General features: G+C 39.6%; 1 protein-coding gene across 1 annotated transcript in view; it reads left to right on the plus strand.

The window, feature by feature from the left end:
- Positions 1–19,059: 19,059 nt before the first annotated feature.
- Positions 19,060–24,870, plus strand: part of LOC104032488 (von Willebrand factor D and EGF domain-containing protein) — a 181,548-nt gene continuing 175,737 nt past the window's right edge. The window contains exon 1 of the mRNA XM_075710358.1: positions 19,060–19,156. Coding sequence (XP_075566473.1) covers positions 19,060–19,156 — 97 coding nt within the window. The remainder of the gene's footprint in view (positions 19,157–24,870) is intronic.

Here is a 24,870-nt window from a genome sequence, read left to right on the forward strand (position 1 = left end):
AATTGTTGTTTGCATGCACCACACACATTACAGCACTGAACAAAACTGGTATTACAAAACTATATTTTTGCACTTTATCTTTCTGGAAAATACCACTATAAACAATGTCCAGTTTTCACTCTGGCTCGATGTTACCTCTGATCTTCCAGCTGGCTTGAGTGAAGCCAAAGACGGTCAAGTGACTGGTCCAAAATTATACAGCCACTCCAAGGCTCAGCTGGCTACCAGGGCTTGCTTCATCCATTACACTACACAATCTCCTTACACCACACAGCCTCCCACAGGGCAATGACAGAAGACGACCGTGAGACTGCCAGTTATTTTTCTCTATTAAAGCCTTATGATGTAGTATTTCCTATATTCTAGTTTTAATTTAGCAACCTTCTAGGCTGAGGCTGCTACACAAACTTAAGAGAGGAAATACCATAGAAGTACTTGAAGTAATATAAAGTACCTAACCCTTTATCATGACCTGCTTGTTACAGCTCTGTTTGTTTTGTAGTCTTCCCGGTCTGAATTTGTTAAATTGAGTTCTTGACTTGGAAGAAGCGCTGCAGAAGGGACTTTGAAAGCACGCTGGCAAAGAGATGGAGGGCTGGAGTCTGTTCCCACAAAATCAGCAATAAAATCCTCATTGACTTCAATAAATGCAGGGTGAGGTAGGAATGACTTGATGCAGCTGCACACCGCTGGTTGCAGTGACCCTTCTTCAGTGGGTTTGAAAGCCATTTTTTGAGGAAGACAGACTCTGTCCTGGCTTTGTCATTAAACTGAGGTCAGTCAGAGCCTGTAAAGGCTAGAAGATCTGACACTGAGAACCTCTAAAATTTTTGTAGGCTGATCACATATTTCAAGTGCAAATGTTGAGGCACTTTGAAAGTGAATTGCATATAAGTAATTTAAATAAATTAAGATCTGTAGCTGATTGGTATCCCAGTATTTTTTAATGTAATTAATAGCATATCAAATGGATTGCTCTTCTAAGACAGGTGAATTATCAGAGAGATGGTTGTTATCTACTACAAATACTTTTTCTGTAACATGCTAGGTTTTCTGAAGGTCAGCCATGCTGTGATGTGAGTGACTCTTGCAAATGTTAGATATTTCTATCCTGTACTGTTACTGTTGTTATTATAAGAATTGTATAAATGCTTAACCTTTGACTCTTAGTTTTGACAAGAAGTATTGTATGTCCCCTACACTGATACAGCAACTGTTGTATGTGGGAAATGAGAGAAGTGGGGTTTTTTTGTTCATTGAAACTATAGGGTGAAACGACTGTTTGAGAGGTTAAATCCCAGTGTAAGCTGCAAATCAAGTGAAACAAGGAAAAATTTTGCTTTGATGAGTCAGATTTAAGAATGTTGCTGTAACGAAGGATAATTACGATGACAGAAATTAAGGACAGAATTATGATAATTGAAAGCTCTGTTGTGGCAGATATTAAAAGACCCTGGAGTTCTGGGGCTGTTAAACATTACCATTAAAATCCTCGTAATTAGAAATACTTGACAAAGAATGGGTGAACATTTAGTAGAACAAAACCTTAACTATTACTTTCTGATAATCCTGTTAAATTGCACACTGTATTACATGTTTAAGTCTTCTGTGACTGAGACTGCTTAATGGTGTAGTTGGTTTCCAGCATCTAAACCTTCCATCTTATTGCTTTAGAAATAGATTTAACTAAAAAAAAAAAAAGAGAGAAGAAAATACTAAAAAACCTCTTGCACTTCAGCCCACTGCTCTAATCAAGCACAGACCAGATATTTAAAGGCTTAATTCCCATGAAAGTTAGCTTGTGACCCTGTTGTTTGCATTGTATGAGTGAAATTTCCCAATTCCTATATAGCTGTCTAAAGTTCATTGCAGGCTGAGCTTGTGGCTGTATGGTATGCACTAATTCCACTCTCTTTAGTGAATTTTTTGGGTGCTTTTTCTCTAAGCAATGGAACCGCTTATGTTTTCTACTTTGAGAGATGTCCTTAGTTTATTTTTCCTTGGGTTACATGAAAAGCTGCTTTCTGATCATCCATGTAGAAATCAAGTGCAGTAGAAGGTCATCCAAAAGACTAGGGACATGAATGATCCAAAGGCTATTTTCATACTCCATACACCAAGGTAATTAGGTAAGACTTGTTTAGTTTATGAATTATTTTAGACAATTTGAAAATGAAGTGATTTGGGTCCTGAAACACAATGAAGAAAGAAATAGCTAGAATATTCATATTAGAGACAATTTGATAGAATTTACCACTCAACCAGCAAGGAGCTCCCATCATTTTAGGGGCAGTATGGGGTCCGACTGTGTAAACACAAATCCTGGCAGCCCCAGCGAAGAAGTCATTGTGACCATAGCAACTCGCTGCAGCGTGAAGTATTTCTGCACCTCCTCAGCTCCCATCCTGGCACTGCTGGGGACACAGAGCAGCTGTGCATGACTGATCCTGTTTATGTCACCACTGTTTTAACTCCACATTACAAACCTTGTTTCCCCTGCAAAGAGCATCTGCTCTCTGAGTGACGTGTTTTTAATGTGCTGATTTATCATTGTCAGATACAAGATTTTTATTGCTGAAATTTGAATATTGTATTTAAGGCACTTTTGTGATTACAGATGTTTTACATATAAATTGCCTTATATTACAAAAAATATATTCCGTACTTCTCAAGCAGTCTCATTCTCATGTGTTTTACATTTTTATACCTTACTCTGCACGGCTAAGTGGAAGTGAATGGCTGTCTGCTTGGGATAACTGCAACCCAGGCTACACTGCTGCATTAGCAACTGCCCCTCCATCGCGCACAGGCTGTGGTGTTTAAGGAAACACGCTGGAAACAGAAGTCTGGGTCCTGCCCACAGATTTCAGCTCTACCTGCACTGCGGGTGCCCCAAAACTCTGAGATTTCTGGGAGCTCCCACCAGGGCCAGAAACGCCAGAGGCTGCAAGTGCACTGCCATCTCCGTGCAACCTGGCTTGGAGGTAACTAATGCAGCTGCAGGCAAAGCACACTGCGGGTGAGCTGCTGGCTTGGAGCCATCTCTGCGCTCCCCGGAAAGGGGCAGGAACTGGGAATAAAGGCTTGTGGGACCTCCGCAGGGTGCTGCAACTGGTGGAGCGCTTCTCCCTGGAAGCTGTCAGACCCTGAAGGATGACAAGAGGAGGCCGACTCCCGCCTTTGGCACCGCTCAGGGGAAACAGCACAGCGGTGGAGAGCTTTGCAGCCCCGTGACGACAGCCACACTCCCTCGGAGAGATCAGCTGCTGTTTGCAGTCTGTGACACCAAGGAGCTGCCGGTCTGCTGTGCAAACAGCCTGGTGTGCAGCGAGTCTCTGTGGTGCCCAGAAGCAGGTTGCAGCAGCAGCACAAGACCTCCTGGCTCTGGAGGGTGGCCAGCCATGGGTTTGCCTGGGCTGGGGGCCACTACGGATGTGAAAAGTCCAGCAGCTCAAGTCACGATCAAAGGGTGGAAAAAATAGTGTTATCAAAAGTATGTTGACACAGATATATGCCTGTGTTAAACTCTATTTTACTGTAGGTTATTAAGGGCATTCATGTCAAAAGCTGCTTAGACTCCCAGGTCTTCTTAAAGGTTTTGCCATATCCAAGAAACAGGTTTGGTCCTAAACGTTCCTAGTTACTACATAATATTTATAATCAGTTATTGCTTTCTTAGCATTATAATATGGAAACACAGACCTAAACAAGTATAACAAATTTCTACTCTTGCTAGCATCAGAAAATTGTGTATATCACATTTCAGACTTTGAGTTCATATAAAGTACTCATGAAGATACCTGCCAACTAATTAAATACATGGAGCAACCCAAAAAGTATGCACTGAAACATGCCATATGTCAAATATAAGCCAGTCTCTGGATATTGTGTCAGACCATAATTAATTGAATATCATTAACTGAGCAAACAGATTTCTCAAACTGGTTTTGGGTGACCATTTCCAGCTGGTGACTGACCATGTCATGCTGCAATGGCTATAATAATTTTTAAAGTAAACAAAAAGATTAAATACAACCTGATTTAGTGCTTGTAGAGAGACACTCCACCCTAAAAATGCTATTTCCCCTCTCTAGCTCCCATCCAAAGGGGAAAACACCATCAAATCTGTGATGGAGTTTTCTACTTCTATGTGGGATCTTACTCCATGACAGCCAAAAAGCCAGGAGTTGAGTTGCTGTGTTTCTAGATGTGGCCAGCAGCTTGAGAAGGAAAAGGACAGAATACAGACTGCAAAAAAGAGATGCAAGAGAGTCAGCAAATCTAATGAAGTATCTGCTCATGAGGGGACAGGAACAAAGAAGAATAAAAATGTTACAAGAACTGAAAAAGAAAGGAACAGGGTACTGCTGGTAAAGAGCATGAGTAATTAGGTTATCCCACATCAGCTGTGGAGAAGACTGGAAATCCCAGAAGGAGGTAATTACACTACCAGACCAGGGCTGGAGAGCAGCTTGTAGCAGACTGAAATTTCTGGAAAAGAGAGCCTTCGAAGAAATATTTCTTCCTGCTTGTGAGAATGGGCCCTTCCTCCTGTCACCAGCATTTTCGTCAAGATAATTGTAAGAATGTTTAATTTAATATATACATATCAGTAACATTTATTTCTACGAGACGGAATATCAGTATGCTGCAGGAAATAACCTATAAGTGCAATTCTAGGAGCTGCAAAATCCTAAAGCAACTTTTTCCCATAGTTGTTCTGTGCAGCCTGGCTGCTTCCCAGGGAACACAGAGCATAGTAGTTGAAATAACACCACCATCTACTGGGCAGCTGGTTAATACAGCAAACAGAGAGGTCGTACAGAGACAAAAATCCAGCCACGGCTTCTTTGCTACATACCAGAACATGCTCGGTAAACCCTCATCACGTAATTCTTCATTATTGTTATTATTAATGTTGACTGATGCTTTTCCTGGCTGCTTTCTATGTCAGACATAGCTAAATAGATACATAATAAAAAATGACTGCCTTGCATGGATGTACATGAGTAGGGAAATGGGGAACATTTTTCATAACATTTCTGTGCAGGGAGCAGCACCAGTACAGCAGCTGTGCCCCGTAAAAGATATATTAATTTGATTCCCATCAGGACTGATATGATTTGCTCTTACAGATCTGTTGCTAGGTCGCATGCAGTTGCACACATCAAGCCTGGAAAACAGAAACCTAGAAATAGCAACGTCCACTGACAAGTTGAGATGCATGCCACGGCCAGATGTGGGAAACAGCATGTGACAAAGACCCAGAAATTATTCTTGCAGGAAGTATAAATGCTGCAGGATTTCTTGCTGTTGGGTGTATTAGACTTACTGTAGCCTCCTTCCACGCTTATTTCTGCTACAAATAATTTCCAGTAACAATGTAGGGCATTTGTGATACATAGGTGGCATTCTGCAGAAACGAGCTGAAAAGCCACAAGCCTACCACCTCAGCTAACATGGTTAAGGCACATCATTTTCTGTAGCCTGAGGCACAAACAAGGATGATGTGGATGGTATCGCATGGAGCATTTTTGCCCCCCTGCCCCCGTCCAAAAGACCAGAGACTTGCTAACAATTGGATCAGTAGAGAATAGCTTTCGCAGGAGTCAGAAACAAGGCTAAAACATGCATCCATTAATGTGGGGAGGCAATCTGTTACTCTCCCTTAAATTAAGATGAGTAACAGCCGTCACATGAAAGACAGTGAGATTTCCTCCTTCTGCAGAGGAAGAATTGCTGGAGCCATGCAAGACCCTCCCCACACTCCATCAGCCCTTTGAGTTTTTACAAAGTTATAAAATCTCTCAATGCCTCTAGCTATTTCAGGCCCCCTTGGGGTAAAAGAAAAAAAGGATGAAGTCATTAAACCTCCTTGTGCTCCTGCTAGGCGTTACCGTAATTTAAAATGCTTGCCCTTTCTGGAAGAAATGTCCAGAGGACATGCAATCTGCTACCTGAGCTGCAAAGATTTTCCTGGAGGCACGACAGTGCCACACACAACAAAAGGCTGTTGGGTGGGGATCATGAGGCTGGATGAAGAACTTGACCATTTCATTATGGGATACGTGGAGACGGGGGGAATAGCTGTTAATGCAAGGCTGAGGATAGCTACAAGCTTAGGCCAGGTCCTGTATGGTATGGGCATACGTACGGCTGCAGCATCCCTGCTGGGGGCCTTGCCAGGGCTTCCTCCTGTAAAGATCAGTGCAACACAGCTGACGACTCACTGGCGATACTTAAGGGTTTTTTCTGGGTGGCTATTAGATTAGATTGTTTAATATTAATGTACATTTTTACAGCTGAATGGTGGTAAAACCCTAGCCTCAGAAATCTACTTTCCCTCTCAGAAGAAAAATATCCTTCCTTCTAATATATTTATTCACTTAAATTTACATATAAATGAAAATTAATAGCATCAGATAGCCAAGGTGCATTTTCTCCATCAGTAGCAAAAGCAACAGTGGACCCTGTGCATTTATTATGATTAAATATTATCAGTGTCTGTCACACATGAAGGAAGCCGTACCAGGAGCTGTTTGTCTATCTTATACAGAAAGAACTTGGAAGACAATTTTTTACATGTTTTTTTAAACCTGTTACCTATCCCCAAGCTATCCACTGTTTTATGCCAAGGTAACTCTGTTGTCCCCGAGATGTATCTGCCTCAGCACAGTTTTTAATACTATGCGGACAATGTATCCAGCAAGCTTGCATGAAATTTAGAAGTTCAGCAGAACTATGTAGGAATTATTTTCAATAGGACAACTGAGAGCAATCACATTACTTAATATCATAATGTCAAACGAGAGATTATTGTAATATTGCCAAAATATTTATTAAATAATATAGGGAAAGTATATTTTCAGTTCAGTTGTGAAATGATCGCATCTGAACACCTGGGATCCTGTAAGTATTTTTGACCTGAATTACCTTCAAGCTGTGATGACTCTGCGTACTCTATATGTGTATGTACAGGAAGGGTATTGCTTCTCCTGATGATACTGCTTCAAAGAACATCACGTGGAGGAAGGAGATATGTTTTAATGCAGTATTACAATTGGATCATCTTACATAGTTCTGTGTGCTTTGCAATTGCTTTCTTGCAAATACCAAGTGCCAGACTTCTTTTTTTCCTTTAACAGTTTTTTTGATTTGAAGTGTGCTGTTTATTTTGAAGTGTCAATTTAGCTCTGCCATCCTATGTATATCATCAAAGCAAGTTGCTTTAGTTAACCCAGGAAAATACTCTTTATTTGGAATACAAACACTAACAAAGTTATTGGTGCAATAAATTATTTTCTTTTGCATGGAGATCAAGTAATTCAGTGCTTACTTCAGAAAAGACAATACAACCTACATTGTGAGTCCATTAGCAGCAACAACAAATCTTTTCTGGCTCTAGAGGAAGAATTAATTATTTACATGTTTCTCATTAACTTTTTACCTACTGTTAACAGTAGGTTTTTAAAAGAATTCCTTTCTGTCTGTGATCAAAGTTTTCAACAAGCCCATTTACAAGCAGTATATTTAGCCATTTTTAATTATTTGCAGTCTATCACAAAATGACATTTGCAATTTGTAAGCATTGCTGAAACACTGCGGGTATTCCAGAAATTCCTGACAAGTCTTTTTGAGCGGCCAATGCTTTTCCTCACTGCCCTTGATGTGCTGTTGGATCTTGTGCTAATGTACCAGATACCATGTATATCTTGTCTTCACCTTACAAAATAATACTAAAGCTAATACTTGAAGCAGTCTGTACACTCATCCATGGAGCTGAGAGTCATGTATTTCTCTGGAGCTGTATCTCTGCTTTAGCACATCCTGGTAGCACTGTTAGTGGGATTTAGGGCAACAGAACATGGATCCATACTGTTATTTTAAAACAAAATCCCCAGTTTTTTTCCAGCTTAACCTGGACTCAGTTTTGGCAAGAGTCTCAGGCAAACTTGTGATAAAATGGTCTTCATATTTCATCTGAAAATCCTATAGAATCAGGAAAAGTCTCAATAGTTTCAACAAAAAATAGGCAAAATTTGACTGTCTTTTGGTACCACTTTGGCTCGCTTAGATCTTAAAACCTAGGCAAAGCCATAACATACCCAAAGATATTTCCATTTATTGTTCAATTTATTGAACCACTTGGACTCTCATGTCTCTGTGAGCTTGTGAAACTGAATCCTTTACCAATCAATTCACCTTCCAAACAATTTAAATAAATAAAGAGGGGTAGTATAATGTGAATTAGGTTCTTAGCTTTATTGAGTCATGCTACAAAACCCTTGCTTTCCCAAAATGGCTGTTGAGTTTTCTTTGCATCACTGATACGCCTTATTCCCCATTTGTTCACCCCCAGCACCTAGTGCATCGCTCTCTAGGGCCAGAATCCTCACTCAGGGCGAGTAATGTGGTTTTTATCCAAAGGCTGAAAATACGGCTGATGCAATGGTTCCTGCACCATGAAACAACCAATTTCTGTTCTGTGACCCACTCCGAACTTGAGAGACTTATTTGCGATGCGACAAGTCAGACTGTTGTTCATCTTGTTGAACAGTGCTCAGCACCAGCTGCTTCTGAGGAAAGTTCAGCAAACTTGATAATGAGCACTTGGGGAATAACAGAAGTTTCTTCTTCAGCTGAACAGTAGTTGGCTTATGTCTTAAATATTTTATGTCCATTCCACACTCAAAAATGCTGTAAAAGGGCTTTGTAAGCTCTTGGTTTTCATATAGGTATTTAGCCTGCATTTAAACACATATAGTAAATTCAGTGTTGTGTTATGCTATTGAATATCACAGATCTAAGATTTATTACCAAAAGAAATTGCACTGAAACAATTTATTGGAAACAAAACAAAACCTGTGACTTGATGATGGATGACTTTGTTCTCTAGTCTTAGACCAATTATTTAACAAAGCATTTGTTACATTTGACTTTAGGCCAAGCAACGATGTAAGTTGACGTATTCAGAATAATTAAAAAAATGGACAATTTATAATACATTAGAGACCCTACAAAAGACCAAAGCATATTTAGATAGAGTTATAAAACCAGCTACCTTGATAACTTAGCCAGCGGTATTTAGTCATAATTTAGCCATTGATATTTAGTCAGTTGTACTAAGTGTGTTGTAACAAAATACTGTAGCAAAATGAATCATAAGCTCCATGTCCCTTAACGCTACTTATTGAGTTAACTCTTCAGCGAGATGCCATTACCTGCAGTGATTACAGGCTCACAGCATGGAAGTCAAAAGCAAATCTGCCAGGTGCGAACGCCTGCTTCTTTTTTTGTAGCTGAAGAGGAAAAGTGTCCTGTAACCTAGACTGCTTCAACTTGGTCCAGAGTGTTATAAAGCCCTGTTGCATGCTGGGGGGAAAAAACTTTCCTTCCTCCTGTGCAATGTGCTGGTAACTTACTTAGCTTCATCCAGTCTGCCCAGCTGGGTGGGCAAAGGGTTTGACCCAAACTTGGGTAATTTTGAATGCTAAAGAGAGATGTGCAGACCATTATTTTAGGCTAATAAATAATATTAAATATTGATATGTGCTAACAAGAAACAGTTAGAGGAGTGTTTTATTGTGGATAATGTACACAGAGCAAGCCTGTCTTATTTTCATACTTCTGAAAAAGTGCTTTGCGCTGCTCTAGCACAGAACTTGAACTGAAAAGGCCTGGGCAGAATCATCAGACTGCTCAGCCGGAGGATGAGGAGAAGAATCAGTCAGGATGAAACAACAACAAACATCACCTTTTCTACACAGCTATTAGAGAAATAGCTGCTTTAATGGGCTTTCAACCCTTAAAAGGTAGAATTAGAGGCTGAATTAGAGTATTCAATTAATAGGCAGTCAGCTGTGTAAAACCTATCATGTGACATTGATGCTCTAAAATCCAAACAGGCAAATGTGATTAAAGTCCCTAATAAAGCAAAAATGTTTTTCTTGGTTTTATATAAATAGATACCATAATGCTTGTATGAGATTTGCTGTGATAGACTACTAATTTCAAGTACCTGCATGGCATCAGCTTGAGCCAAGAGAAAAGATAAAACTGGAAAATGAAATATTTTCTCTGCTGCATTTGTATTGTTTTCATGGACCTTCAGAAGCAGTGATTGTGGAATTGTTGGGTGGTTAATAGCAAACCTCATGTTGCCAGTAACACCGAAAGGATAAAGAAGCAACTGTAGAAGGGAACAATGGGAATACCAGACTGTAGGCAAGATCTGAATTTTATGAATATTAGAAGCCAAGGGCTGTTGTACTCAAGGTGAAATGTCCCTTAGAAAAGTGGCTAAGAACAGCTAATCCAAAATGAGGTCATAAAAATGTCTGTGCTTGTTGAAATGGATGACAACAGAAAAGTTGGGCCAAAAGAAAGGAAGCATTCAAAAAATAGCCTGAGAGAGGTCTATGCATAGTGTGAGACAGAAACACAATTATTTAAGAGCAGCCCATTTTCTACTGCCCAGAAAGCCAAACAGGTTTGTAAAGTAGAGTTATGATTCCAGTTTATGTGATATTTGGAATGAATGCTTACCTTAGTGAAAAAAACCTGCACAAAATAAAACCTATTCTAGAACCTTCATTCCCTCTAAAATGTTACTGGTCTATAACAATAAATATTATTCTATTAATTTTATATTACTAGGTTTTCAAAGGTAGGTGAATTAGATGAGATCTCTTCACAAGAGATGAATTTATGAGACAACTGTTATTTATAAGAGCTGAAATAATATGTTTGGAGTGCTTCTGTTTTTAACACCTGCTTTTCCCTACACACAATTTTGTTCAGAAAAATTCAGTAATGAATTGATTTTTACCCTTCTCAAAAGATGAAAACCTGGAATTTGCAAAATGTCTGGTTGAGAATACTGAACAGAGGAAGCCTTGTGGAAAATAAATTATTGGGCTGGCTATAAATTGCGCCTTAGCTCCCGTGAGGTCTTTCTGAGCCCTGTTGGAAACTTGCTTTTCCCGTGGGGTGGTATGTATAAATCAGATTAACTCCACTAAGAGCAATGGAGTAAATATATCTGAGAGAATCCAGCCCTGTATTTTATTATTATTCCAACATTTCTCTAGTTTCAGTTATTTTCAAGGTGGGCTAAAGCCGGTGGCCACTTAGAGGTTTATGAAAATATTAGCAGTAAAACAGCTGAGATTTTGAAAGGAACAGTTTCTGTAAGAGGTGAAGGAGAGTCTCCCATCCATGGCTGGAAGTACGCTGTTTATGACCTGTATTTCAGCAGCTCCTGTTCCACCTTCCAAGGCACCACTAACCACCAACACATGATATTCCCTACATACCTTTTCTAATATAAAAAGTTGATAATTATTGTTTAATACAGAAAAGAGAAGCTCATGAGATGTATCAGCACCCTTTTGTTCTTGAAATTGATGTGTTCTGTAAAATCCCTAGAGGAAGAAGTTTTAGAAAAAAAGCAAAAGAGAAAAGCAGGGAGCAGCAGGTCCCTGTACATGATAGTTGAGTTGCCATGGATGATTTATAGGTCTGGAAAAATATTTGCAATGCCCATATTATACTTGTTCTGGGGATAAAGAGAGGATTTAATTCACTAGTACTATCAATCTGTTACCTTTCAAGGCAGTAAATTCACTAAATTCACTAAAAAAAGCAATTCAGCTTCATGGAGTTGTTGTTGTAATATATCATTTATCATTTACTGTATGTAAGTACCAATAGCACAAACATTTAAAATCATCAACAGAACTATAAAGAGATGAAAGAAAAATGTTTCAGAATAAATCTCTGTCTTTTCCAAAGCAACCTACTCTGTGATGAGGTTATAGAGTGAAAGATATGTTACTGGGAGCTTGAAATAAAATTTGTATTTGTTCCATAGCAAACGTTTTAACAAAATTGTTAAAACTCATTTCCTATTTGTGTATGATACTGACGGCAGGAAAAAGAGGGGGAATGTTAAAAGTAGGCTGATATACCATGGTTTCCTCTAGAGTGATGCAGTGAGGTTTCTCCAGAGGATTTCTCAGAGACCCTAAAATTATATACTAGGGGCAGCATCCTCTGGAGGAATGTAACTGTCCTTATTAAATCTGCTGGGATGTCTGTCTCCTAAAGCTAATCTTTAGAGTTAATTTGGTAGTGATGAATATCCTCATTAATACTTAGATTAACCTATCATCGCTGAAAAGAAATAATATTTGCAATAGTTTCCTTTCTTGAATGAATGCAAAAAGGCAATTGAACCAAATTAGGGGAGTGATCTATGCTGTAATACTTCCATTCCTCTGCCACTTACTTACATTCATCCACTAGTTAGCCTTATTTTATATTTTGATACCACTTCTATCGTATTTTTGGGACAGCTATGATGGGGGGGTTTATTTACTCTTAGCATCCCTTGCTCATTCAGTAGTCCAAAAGCCTTGAAGAGGCAACATCTGTGTTGAAGAAGTAGAAGCAACTACCAGGTCCGCTCAAGAGCCCTGCCAAGGCCACTTGCAGTAATCAAGCTTTCTTTGAACACATCTGCTTACACAGACTCTCTTACAAGATCAAATTGTAACAGCCAAGATGGGAAAGGAGGATGAAAGAAGAGATGACAGATATATGGATAGCCTGTTTTAATGCCGGTTTTGTGCTGTTTTTAACCCAAGCCACATTCCCACCTTTTGTTATTAAACCTAGTGCTTCTGCTCTGATTCTCATTATTACTCCTGGCTGGAAGATCTTGGGGGGGGGATTGGCACTGCACTGGTTGCCCTTTATGATTTTGATTTCTTCAAAAAGAAAAGTTCCAGAAAAAGACTGAATGAAATGGTTCAAGGTAGGAGCAACACCTTTCCACTTCATGCCTTTCCACTGCTAATACTGATGAAAAACTCCTGTGAAATGCCTTTCTGCTGTCATTTCAAAGGAAACTGTTTCCTAAATGGAAAGTTCACTCAATGAGAAAATTCAGACTGCAATTTTTCTGAGTAATAGTGATTTTTGTATTGATGTTATCTGTCCATAATCAAGGCTATGAGTAGCCATTTTTCTTACTCTTTCTTTTTACTATCCAGTCAAGGTAAGTCAAGATTTAGGGAGAACAGGCAAAGAAATTTTTCAGAAAAAGTCCAATTCCTTTTCCCTACCATATCCTGTGTTATTGAACTAATACACCAATGTAAAAGTGTTTTCAGAATTTCCACTCTGTGAGAGTATTGTGATACTTCCACAGTTATTAATATTAATTTTGCAGAAGAACAATCAAAATGCATGGGTTTTTTTTAATCAAGTAATCCATTTCACCTAAGTTGCACAATAAATGATGTTAGCAGAAGCTGAAGCAGTTCCTTGTGGAAGACAGGACCATGACTGATTCTGGCACCAGAGCAGCTCACAAAAAAATGAAGGAAATGCTGAGCTGATCTAAGAACAAAAAAAAGATTTCTAAAAAATTTATCTCCTTCCTACAGATTTTGTGGAAATCATATACTTTTCTGAAAATGGATTCTGATCATCCCCAGCCAGTTCCAATATACACATTTTGGACATGGGTGTCCTCTTTTCATCAGTATTTGCTAATTGCCAATCTCTTCACATAGAAAAGTCATTTTTGGTTTTTGAGCTGCTGAGCAACACCAAGAATTCTCTTAGAAATGTCTTAGGGCACTCTGGAGCAGAGGTGAATTGCAGATGTGATATATATTGACATCTCTGCAATAGTTTGGTGTTTTCCAGTAAAGTAAGGAACTCGTATGAAGAATGCACACCTCAGTCATGACTGTGCCCTAGCACACATGAGTTCACAGCGTGCTTGGCTCATATACAGCTCACCTGCCCTGGCAGAGGTGTCTGTCCAAGAAGGGCCCTGATGGTGCACACCGCAAATTTAATAAGGGCTTGCTGTGCCAGGCTAAAGTTCAGATGGCTGGGGCAACACGCATGGCAAAACAGTGAAAGAACAAAAGAGGGGTTCATCCCCCTGCACACCCAGAGCTGTGGGCGCACCACCACATCCAACTTTGATGCATGCCCAGGGGCAGCGTAGTTACAAGGAACTGATTTAATTCCTCTAATAGGTTCACTTACGCTGTCTCAGAGCCCAAGCGCTCATGTTCTGTATACCCTTAAAAAAACTGGAGATAATGAATAGGTTTCTTCACTTTATCTCTGCTTTAGAGTTTGAACTCCCATAGTCTGGCCCATTGGCTAATGAGGAGTGATGCACTGAAAGCCATCAGAGTTCTCCCACAAGGAAATTAGAAGCTGAAAGATAAACACATTAAACGATCAAATGTACAAATCACTCTCTATACTCCCAGAGCTGTGCAAAGGGGGATATGCTTTTGTATAATGAATTATTACCCTAAAAATCACAACTAGTCCTCGCTTAAATTAAGAGCTTGGTCCTGTAAATTACATGTACTACTTCTCATATTATTTTCTGAAAAACCAGAAATGCTGTGTTCTATACACTAAAACACAAAACAGAGGAAAAGACAAGCTCTGTTCACTGTGTGACCACCAGTTTATTTCCCCAAACTAGGCATAAGCTGAGATGAAGTTCTTCCTATTTTAATATCACTCACCTGTGCAGTCTTCAAACAAGAGTGGTAAGATAAAGAGTAGTTGTTTGGGCTAATGATGTGTGTGAATACTGTACCTTGGTTATAATAAGTGTGCTTGGCATTTTTCTAAAATATATGGACAGAGGTGACTAAAAGAAATAGGAGCCAACAGCAGAGAGAGAGAACCCCTGGCCTGAACCCCTTTAGGAAAATCCTTTCGGGGGGGTGCTTCCTGGAGACTGCTGGGACTCAGTTAAAATCCATTATGCCGACCTTTCCACCTGCTTGGAATCTGCAGAAAGGATTGCAAGAGTCAGTGGACACAGCTAGCCCATACCAAGAGAGAAGGGATTGCCCTGGGAGCACAGCAAGTTTATTCCTTGTCACTGGACTTGGCAGATGGTTTTGATCAGATAAAACAAGCAAACAAAAATGCACAGAGGAGGGTTTTGGCATGCGTAAATGTGTAAAAATCAGACTTGCAAAAAAATTTATACTATTTAATGAAGACATCTTTTCCCTCTGAAGGAGTCTGTCCTACTAGGAAAGTCTATGCACAGGCAAGGTCATGCTCTCTTTGTCACCCGTGAATAATAAATCTTTTCTATGCCTAGAAATCCACCCCAGGGGAAGGCATCTTAGTGAGGGTATTTCTCTTAGGAAGATGTTGTGGTTTAGTCCCTGTCGGCAGCCAAACCCCACACAGCCGCTCACTCACCCTCCCCACCCTGGTGGGATTGGGACAGAATCGGAAGGGCAAAAGTAAGAAAACTCATGAGTTGAGATAAGAACAGTTTAATAATTGAAATAAAATAATAACAATAGTAATAATAATAACAATATCAATAATAATAGTAATAGTAACAAAAATTGTCATGAAAAGGAGAACAATGAGAGAGAGAGAAATAGAACCCCAGGGGAAAAAAAAAAGTGATGCAGCCACTCACCACCCACCGACTGACACCCAGCCCATCCCCGAGCAGCGACCACTGCCCCCAGCCAACTCCCCCCAGTTTCTATACTGAGCATGATGCCATATGGTATGGAATGTCCCTTGGGCCAGGTTGGGTCAGCTGGCCTGGCTGTGCCCCCTCCCAGCTTCTTGTGCACCTGGCAGAGCACAGGGAGCTGAAAAGTCCTTGACTGGTGTAAGCACTACCTAGCAACAGCTAAAACATCGGTGTGTTATCAGCATTATTCTCATCCTAAATCCAAAATACAGCACTATGCCAGCTACTAGGAAGAAAATTAACTCTATCCCAGATGAAATCAGGACAGAAGCAGAAGGAAATAAACCTGGACTGTCTTTTTTAGATCAGTTTCTAATGAGTGTATCAGTGCTTTAAAGGTCTGTACAACTGTCTGCTGGCTCAAGTACAAAAGGCAAGTGCTAGCCACACTCAATTTTTGAGAAGAGGAACATGGTATTACCCTCTCTTCTCCTTCCTGGGGGATCCAGGTAGATGGACACTTCCACGTGACCTTCAGAAGATACCTGAGTGATGGGATTCATCCCTCAAAACTTCACTATTGCCCAGGACTTCTGCATGCAACAATTAAATCTCCTACACTGACTCAGGAGTCTAAGCATTTCATACTTGGAACAAAGTGTCAAAAAGTCACATCTTTGGAGGCCTTCAAAGCATTTGCATTTTCATCATCATGTTATCGTTCAGTCCTATCCTGAGGTTTGGTCCTGCATGTGAAGAAAAAAGCAAAAATTGTTATTCGTAATACTCTTCCCACAGCTTCGTCCTACCTCTGCTCCCTCCCCGTGGGCTGCCCCGTCCTCCCCACCCCGAGGCAGCACAGCTCCTCCAGCCCACCCCTAGCATCGCAGTGCCAACTCGCCGAGTGGGATGTTTCAGGCAAACACTGTCTCTTTCTTGTAAAGTGAAGGGATCTGAATACCTAACACGCGTATCCATTAAACAATTTTTGGCCAAGTCTAAAATGCTGCTGCCAGCTTCCAGCTGTGACTTTTGGCTTGTTTTAACTCCCTGTATCCACCCCTACCATTGAAAATTAATTAACACAAGAAGGACTGATGTCAGGCCTTCAGTGTTGTGTTGTCTTTTTGTACAGATGGTGAAACTAATTGTTTCAAGTCTTCACTACCCACACTTGACCACACCAGCTTTCTGGGCAGTTTCAGTTTCTCCTCTTACTGAGGTTAATGGTGTGGAGACTCTAAGAGTACATTGCAATATTTTTATGCAGGTTCTCCATGGGTTTAGTTTCCCACGATTTTTTAGATTAATGTTTAGGGGGAGGAAGAAGTTGTTTGCTATTTTTCTGACTTCTGTAGGGTCTTGTCTTGGTCTGGGAGAATGGCAAATGGGGAATATTTGCACCTCATTGTCTGACCTGGAGCTGGTTGTCCTCCCAAATTGAAGGGAGCCATATCCAAGCCAGAGAAACTCCTTGGCTGAGACAATGGGAAGCTTCATTTCATCTTTACCAGGAGTAACCACGTTCAAAGGCTCCCCTTGATTAAAACCTGCTTAGAGAGACAACAGGTAAGAGGATAAACAAGTCTACAAAACCATCCCTTTTCTCCTGTTGTAGGACATCCTGAATACCTTCCATTTATGTTTTTTTGCCTGGTTATGCTTGCTTTCTGTATCCAAAAGACCCACAAAGGCTGGATTGTTTGTGGAAAGCATTCTTGCTTTTTTGTAAATTGTTTTTGGTTGCCAATATTTTGGCAAGGATAAATCTCAAGCCACAACAGATTTCAGTCTTTTTCATGTTAGAAGTTAAACATTAGAGCTATGCCTTTTAAGCCAAAACTTACAGTCAAAGAAGATTGGGCCACCATCAATGTGTAGAAACTGCCACAAATAAATTCAAACATTAACTGAGAAAGCCAGGTAAAGGTAGAAATTGTGTCCTGCTTAAAATAAACTGGAATATTGTCATTTGTCATACGTTGGTACTCAAGAAATAGATGGGGATCTCTTAGGAAAAAAAAAAAATCAGAAATACTGGGCTTGGAGTCTTAATGAGCTTGAAGGAATATAATCTAAACATCAGTAAAATCAATGGAAAGACTCACAAAGACTCCCAAAGGGCTACAAATCAGGCCTAAGGGACAGCCAATCCAATGGGACTGTTAAAAGCAGTGATCCTGCAACATCAAAATCCAAAATCAAAATTAAGAAAAAATTTTTAGAAATTTCTTCTTAAATAACCTGTATTTCCTTCAAGAAATCCAGTGGTAAAACTCCTCAAGGGATGTAGTTAAGCCAAATTAACATCATCTGAAACTCCTTGGCTGTACAGCAAAATATTTTTAATGGCTTTGCTGATGCTTTTAGATGAAATGCTCCTCACAGTGATTTGCATGGAATGTTTACAGACTTGTGTATTACTCTGTTATCTGATAATTCACAATATCCTCACTTAAATAAGCAGACACAAAATAATCCAACTTGACAAGTCAAAGAAAAGAAGTGCTGGCAGATATGGCAAACACTGAACAAGTGGGTGGGGATAAAATATTTTCTAAATAAAATGCCATGAATATCAGAGTATAGCATGTGGTTTAATAGCATATTTTTCTTATTGCTCATTAAGCTGGCAATATGCATTGTCATACAATAAACATTGTCACACCAGCTAGAAGTAGCACAAAAGACCCATGCAGTAGCAACAGGACACTTTCCAATGAGACAAAACTTCAGAAAAATGTGATTGAGCAACGTGAGTGATTGAATTCTTTCACTGCAGTTTGCTTCTGGTTTCTGTTTCTGTTATTATTGCTGGTGAGCCGACCTTCTGAAACGTACATCTCAATTTTTCAGGGTGGGTTGGCAGAGCAAATGCTGCCACACTTTATTTCAGCAGTAAAGCACTATTCTCTAAAATACCAAACAATGATAACACCGACCCAAGACACAAACCTTCAGGACTGCTGTCTGTGCTGCACAGACCACTTCTGTAACGGTTTTGCACAAATGTAACCCCCAGCAATCTGAAGCGAAACCCGAACTATTTGCAAGCTTATATTTTAGCATTTTTTTAAACCCCTCTCACATGAACACAGTGTCAGATATGACTGCAATAACCTGAAGTTAGCGTTGTCTGCTTTAAAATCCTCAGGAGCAGGCATGTTTGGTTTACAACCCTAATTTCTCCAGGATCACGTCCTAGCACCAACGCTGAGGGCACATGTGTTCTCACCCTGGGTGTGCGCGGGTGTGTTACCGAGTGTGTAAATCAGGGCAGCTGCAGCCAGAGCAGCTGCAGGGACACATGCTCTCCGCTGATCTGTTTGTGTGGGGGGTGAGTGTGGTTTGTGTGTAGCTGGAGGGCTTCCCTCTTGGAAATTCTGGGATTAATGACACATTAAGTGCTCTCCAAGAGAGTGGATTGTAAAGAATGAAAGAAAGGGAAAAAAAAAAAAATGAAACAGGCAGGGAGGCTGATGGTTTTTCCTGCAAAGTTTGGTACTTCAAAAGTTAACTTCTAAGCAACTGCAGATGCATGGACAAAACCTATCTTGGACAATATGCAGCAGCCCTTTCCTCTCCATCAGCATCTCCAACTTTTTGCCTACCTCTGTTGGATTCCCTTGTTGGCCATTAACACTGAGTCAGCTCCATTAGGTAAGGATTTTGTACTTTTTAATTATTTGATAGTCATTTGGGGGATAGAGATCATGTGTATTTTAAACTGAGATCTTGTTTGCATTTACTTCTGAATGTGAGTTAGAGTGATAGAGGGCTATTATTAGAAGGAGTCTCCAAAACAGAATGGAAGTAAAGTTAAAATAAACAACTTCTAAGGTAATGAAGAAGGTCACAGAGATAACCAAGCATGCTTACAGCACACAGTGTTTATTGTCCATTAGAGGACTTTCACTATCCTTTTTTTTTCCTTTTTTTTTAACTAAAGAAATTACAAACCTGTGAAGATTCTTATTTCCTACTAGAAAAAATCAAGTGATTTAAAGAATATTCATAACATTTTCCCATAAACGGAATATGTGAAATGAACCATAAAAGAAGAAAAAGCTTTAAAATAAAAAACTATTCCTCTAAGGAAAGAAGTATATACACTGTATATCAGAGCAACATTATAGATTAGTTAATTACACATATAATAATACACAGCTATACAGTCTCTGGCAATAAAAAGTTCATGAGTAATTTTTCTACTACTGTACACATTAAATGAAGTGCTTGTTTCACTCTAGCATAGAGTTCGAAGAGGACATAGATTTTACATATGTAACTTGTTTATACAGCTTTATTAATCTACTGCAGGAATACACTAAAAATCATGTTAGACATTATTCAACTAGTGAAAACAGAGTTAATAAAAAAACCTGAGAAAAGCAGTAGGACCAGAGCGTGGTGCTGTGAGAGATTATGGATACAGCCCTGGCAGACTCTGTGGAGGCACTCCCGCCTTAATGGAAATGCGTTGTAATATTTTAGAAAATTTAATTCCAGTAGAGTTTCAGCTAGTCTTAAAAGTGATTGTCAGCCAGCACTCATTAGCTCTATGAAGATGAAACAATTTAAAGCACTCTTCATTTGAATATCAAAGGGTCACACAGAAAGGTTTCCAGGACTAAACACAAGGCAAATGACCTATCGCCTTTATCTTCAAACAATGCCTTTAATTCCTGAAACCTTTTGAAGCCTTGCCAGTTTTATGGAGTGTAGCAGCTACTTACCTGATAGAACAAGCTTTTCATCAAGGGGAAATGACCTTTTAACTCCTAGTTACTAACTGTATTTTCCACTGTATTTTTGTTACTGAAGGTAATAAGTATAGACAAACTGGGAACAGAAAACAAGAATTAAGAAATAGCTTGCTGTCTCTTAGGTGATGCGGAAGGATTCATAAGATTTGTTGGTTCTTTTTTTCATAGTGTGAACCTGAAGTAAATGAAACTGCTCAAAAAAGTTTACATCCTGACAGATTGTGTTGTGACATTATAAGGATATTAACAGAGCCATATGCTGTTTACTTTTTTACTCTGAGTATAACAAACCTACTAATCCCATAAGAATTTAACTGTGAATAAGGAACGTCTGACCAAACAGGTTTTTGCAGATGTCTCATTAAGAAAGAGAAGACGAAAAAGTCCTTTAAAGACCAAGGAAGAACTTTATCATCTTCTTCAGCTTTATTTTAGGGAACAAATCTCCCAGTGATGGAGGAGATTCTCATTATTTGGGGGTTTTACATCATTTCCTGGGACTGAGAAACATGAAAAGGTTACCAATGACATCCGTAGCTGCTCTCTGGTAGAAGATTAAGTAAAGTGTCGGGGCAAAAGCAACTCAGTGAATCATAGATGCGGGAGGGCTGACAACACAGAGCTTGTCAGACTTTTCTCAGATGAAATTCTGTAAATAAGTCAATCAAAAGAAGAAGACAACAGATTTTTATAGAGGTATTTTAGACAAAAGTATCTTAAAATAGACAGTTCATTGTAACATCACCACTGAGATGGAATTGCTCCCCATCCCCTCTGGATGAAAAAGTTTTTAATTTGGATATGAGCTTCCTGCAAAAGCACCAGCCTTCCTCGAAGCTCACGAAATCCGCTGGAGCTTCACTGCAAGGTGTTAATATATATAGTAAAATCAGATAAAATTAATTGTTTGCAAGTTCACTCCTGTGGATTTTCCTCAACTCTGAAACACGTAAGAAAAAATGCTAGCATATCCTCAGGTGAAGAAAGGGGAAGAGAAAGGACGGTGTCAGGAGAAGGCTAGGTGCCTACAGCCAGAGGGAAGATGGTGCATTCTCAAATGATACAAATGGTCTAATCGGATTTAAGAAAGTAAATGAGAATAGTCTAGCATGGCAAATAGTATTCAGTATGTCTTGCAATTTTATAAACCCCGGTCTTGCTTTCAGTAGAAGAATGAAAATGAAAATCATTGTGTACTACCCACAGCAACCCATGATCTCACTTCTGAGCTTCTGCTGCAAAATCTGAGTGCCATGGACTTTCCATGCTCTAAAAATCTACCGGAGCTGAGAAAACATTTTCCCATGAGTATTTCAAAAGGAATAATTCAAGCTGTTCAGGAGCCTTCCAACTTGCTTCATGTACCTACTGCAGGTGACAAACCCTCCCGTCCCTTGGTCAGACTTCAAACGTGCCACCCCGGTCCCCAGCAACCCCTTGGAGCTCCAAGGCTCCTGCCACCCTCTGGGTCCCTGAGCACAGGAGGGGTGCAGATGCCCACAGGGAAGCCCCAGGGTATCTGCCCTGGAAACAGCTTGCAGGGATCAAGCTCTCAGGCCATGAGTGGGTTTGGTCGGGGACATTCCCGTGACTTTAGAAATTACACTGGGATTATTCTGGCTCCGTGTCTTCGCTCCGTGGAAAGCACAACAGACATTTATAGCACTATGCAAACAAAAAATACCCTGCTAAATGCTTTCCTACAGAAGTAAAACCAAGATGCCCTGGCCATGGCAAATAAGCAGTAACAGCTCCCAAAGGAAGAGGAACAACCTTTACAGCATGTTTCTCCCCCGATAATATTTTTAATTATCAAAAGCTGTTTACAGGTTAATATTTTATATCCCTCATTTAAGTTTTTGTCAACATCAAGTAACCCCATTGGCCTCATTGTCTGGAATTAATCCAGTTTGTATTGTTTGAACTAAGACTGAAATCTGATCTTATCTGATTATGTGCTGTCAAAGCCAAGCTAGTAGCAGGGGTTGTACAGTGACTTCTGTTTGCTGATAACTTTTTTGTTCCTCTCCTTTTTATCTGAAAGACAATAGGGTTATCCTTACTGCAGGAATAGTTCTTTCATAAGGAAGGCAAAATTGGGCAGCTGTTAGAGTCTGGGGGTGAGGGAACCTCTTTCACCTTACGATGAATGTGTTTGTGACTCTCCTGAGCAGCATCAGTATGTCACTACTGGATTTTAGGACTTTGAAATTCGGTAGGGAAATAATTTTTAGCTCACGCATTTGCTTTCCAATCTTCTGATGAAAATTAATAGTTGTTTTCAAAGTTATACAGGCTTAGAAAATATGTTTGGTGTGAGAGGACTGCCTTTCTACTGCATCTCTCAAGGATTTACCTACTTCCCATTGACCTGCCAAATACATGTGCCGTTTAAACTTCTTAACAGCTATTTATTACCCTGTGCTGCACTAAAATTGAGGATCATTTTATTAGACCCTGTTCATAACACTATAGGACATTCATGGCCAAAATGTTTGCTTTAATGGTCCAGTTCCTCAAAGTTATTTTGTCTCCAAATGCCAAATCCGAAGAAGTATTGTATACATCTAACTTCCTTTGCAATCGATAGGAGCTGCAAGTAGTCAGGACAAATCAGTGTTTGTTCCTAAATTGACAAGACAAATTGCTATGGAGAGGAGGCATCATCATTCTGTTTTACAGATGGGATGGAGACGTGAAGTGGCTCAAGGTCATGAAGAAAATCCTTTGGTGGAGCGGAGATCTGTACCAAGGCCTCATGAGTCACAACTCAGCCCCGTTAACTGCAGCATGACTCATAACTGAAAGCCAATATAGTAAATAGGAGTGTAATAAAAGTGCTAAACCTTTCTCCATCTTCCTTGCAAACTCTGAATTCAAATGGCTACACACACAAACTCAAGGGGACCCAAAGTATTGTTGGTGGGTTTTAGACTACTTAACTTATTTTAGATGACCAATATCTGAAATTTCCCCCCAAATCCCCTTTGATTTTAATCAGGAAAGGATCCATTCACTTCCAAAATGCTGCATCTGCGTTATCAAACAAATATAGTTGAAGAAAAGGAGAAGTCATTCCTATACTAACTTCAATAGAGATAGAATTTCTTTTCTGTTTTTTCCTACTTCTTGCTAGACCACTTCTATAGCCTAAAAAAACATTTCTGGCTTTGGAAATGTTTTTTTCATTCCAATATATTTCCTGCAATTTTTTGGTGACCTAGGCTTGCTGCTTCAAAAGGCTGAGAATATTGTGAAACTACCATTTTGTTTGTTTTCAACTGGGTTTGTGCTGTATCCCTTTGAACAGTTTGCTGGGAAGTGTTCTCAAGGCAGCCAGATTACTGATTTGTCCGATTCTGTCTACCAGTTTGTTTCCTTGGATGGTCGTGGGCTTGTTCTGAGTTTTTGGCTACTTTCTTCCTGGATGAAGCATCTGTCTTGTCACTTCACGTCACAGGTGGAGGTTTAGTGTTGGGCATAGCTGATGCCCAATCCACTGCAAAAATTCATAGTCTTTAAGGCTTGGTGGGCAGTGTACACTGCTTGTTTAATGATTTTTAAGTTTTCTTCCAAGTGATGTATTTTACCTTCAGTTACGACCTTTATTAATTTCATTGTGGCAACTACATTATGTGTTTTGCCCTAAGTAGAGATTATTTATGGTGAAATCTGAAAAAAGTGGATTAGTTTGAAGAATATTTTTCATCTGACTTTGAAACACCAGTAGAACCATGTGTTAGTGCATGCAATTGTTTGTACAGCTTTTCTGGAAAGAGTTTTGTGTGTTAAGCTCTTAGGAGATTTACTTAATGAATGTATGTACTCATTTGCTTCTTTCTGACACATGTTATTTTGATTATTCTGACGTCTATTACTTTGATTGCTGTGTTCACACTGCATGGCATCCACGGGGAGCCGCAAGGGAATATTCTACATATTGAAAGGAAAAAAATTGATTGCCTCATATAGTTGAGGGATTGTAGTAGTCTGCTCTGCTCCTTTTGCTGGTTTTTATATTAATTCATCGATTGAGAGCGAGTTTATCTTATTCCGCTATTTTGTTCACAAAGCAGCTTCCATGAGCTGGATAGCAATTTATCTGCATACCACAATAATGTAATACATCTCCCATGGTAGCAGGAGTATTTTACAACTCAACTGTCCCTTGACAGCTTTGTGTGTTGACAGTTTCAGTAAATGGTCCCTCATGCAGTATCTTGCTAATGCCTCATCAGCTCTGTAGCTCTTGCACTTTCCATGAACTGGTGCATACCCCAACTTTTCCTCCTCCTTATGCTAATAAGAAAAGACATAACATTTCTCATCCTGGACTCACAGTCTTACTTTCTCTTCATTTTTTAAATGGCTGATCAAGTTGCATGTAATTTGTGTTCACTAACTCTCAGGAGGCAAAAGTCTATGGAAAAAATCTAGAAGATGACACAGAGATTAGAGGGTTCTTGGAAGTTCCTGAATTAAAAACTCTATAATGAGTTTAATGGTAAATGTGGAGAATGACTTGGGATCTGAACTAGACCATTCCTTTACAGAAAGGAGCCTGTATTATGTCAGCTCCTGCTTGCTTCTCATCTCCATTTAAAACTG

The sequence above is a fragment of the Pelecanus crispus genome, chromosome 5, assembly GCF_030463565.1.
Source record: "Pelecanus crispus isolate bPelCri1 chromosome 5, bPelCri1.pri, whole genome shotgun sequence".
In the NCBI taxonomy this organism is placed as follows: Eukaryota; Metazoa; Chordata; class Aves; order Pelecaniformes; family Pelecanidae; genus Pelecanus; species Pelecanus crispus.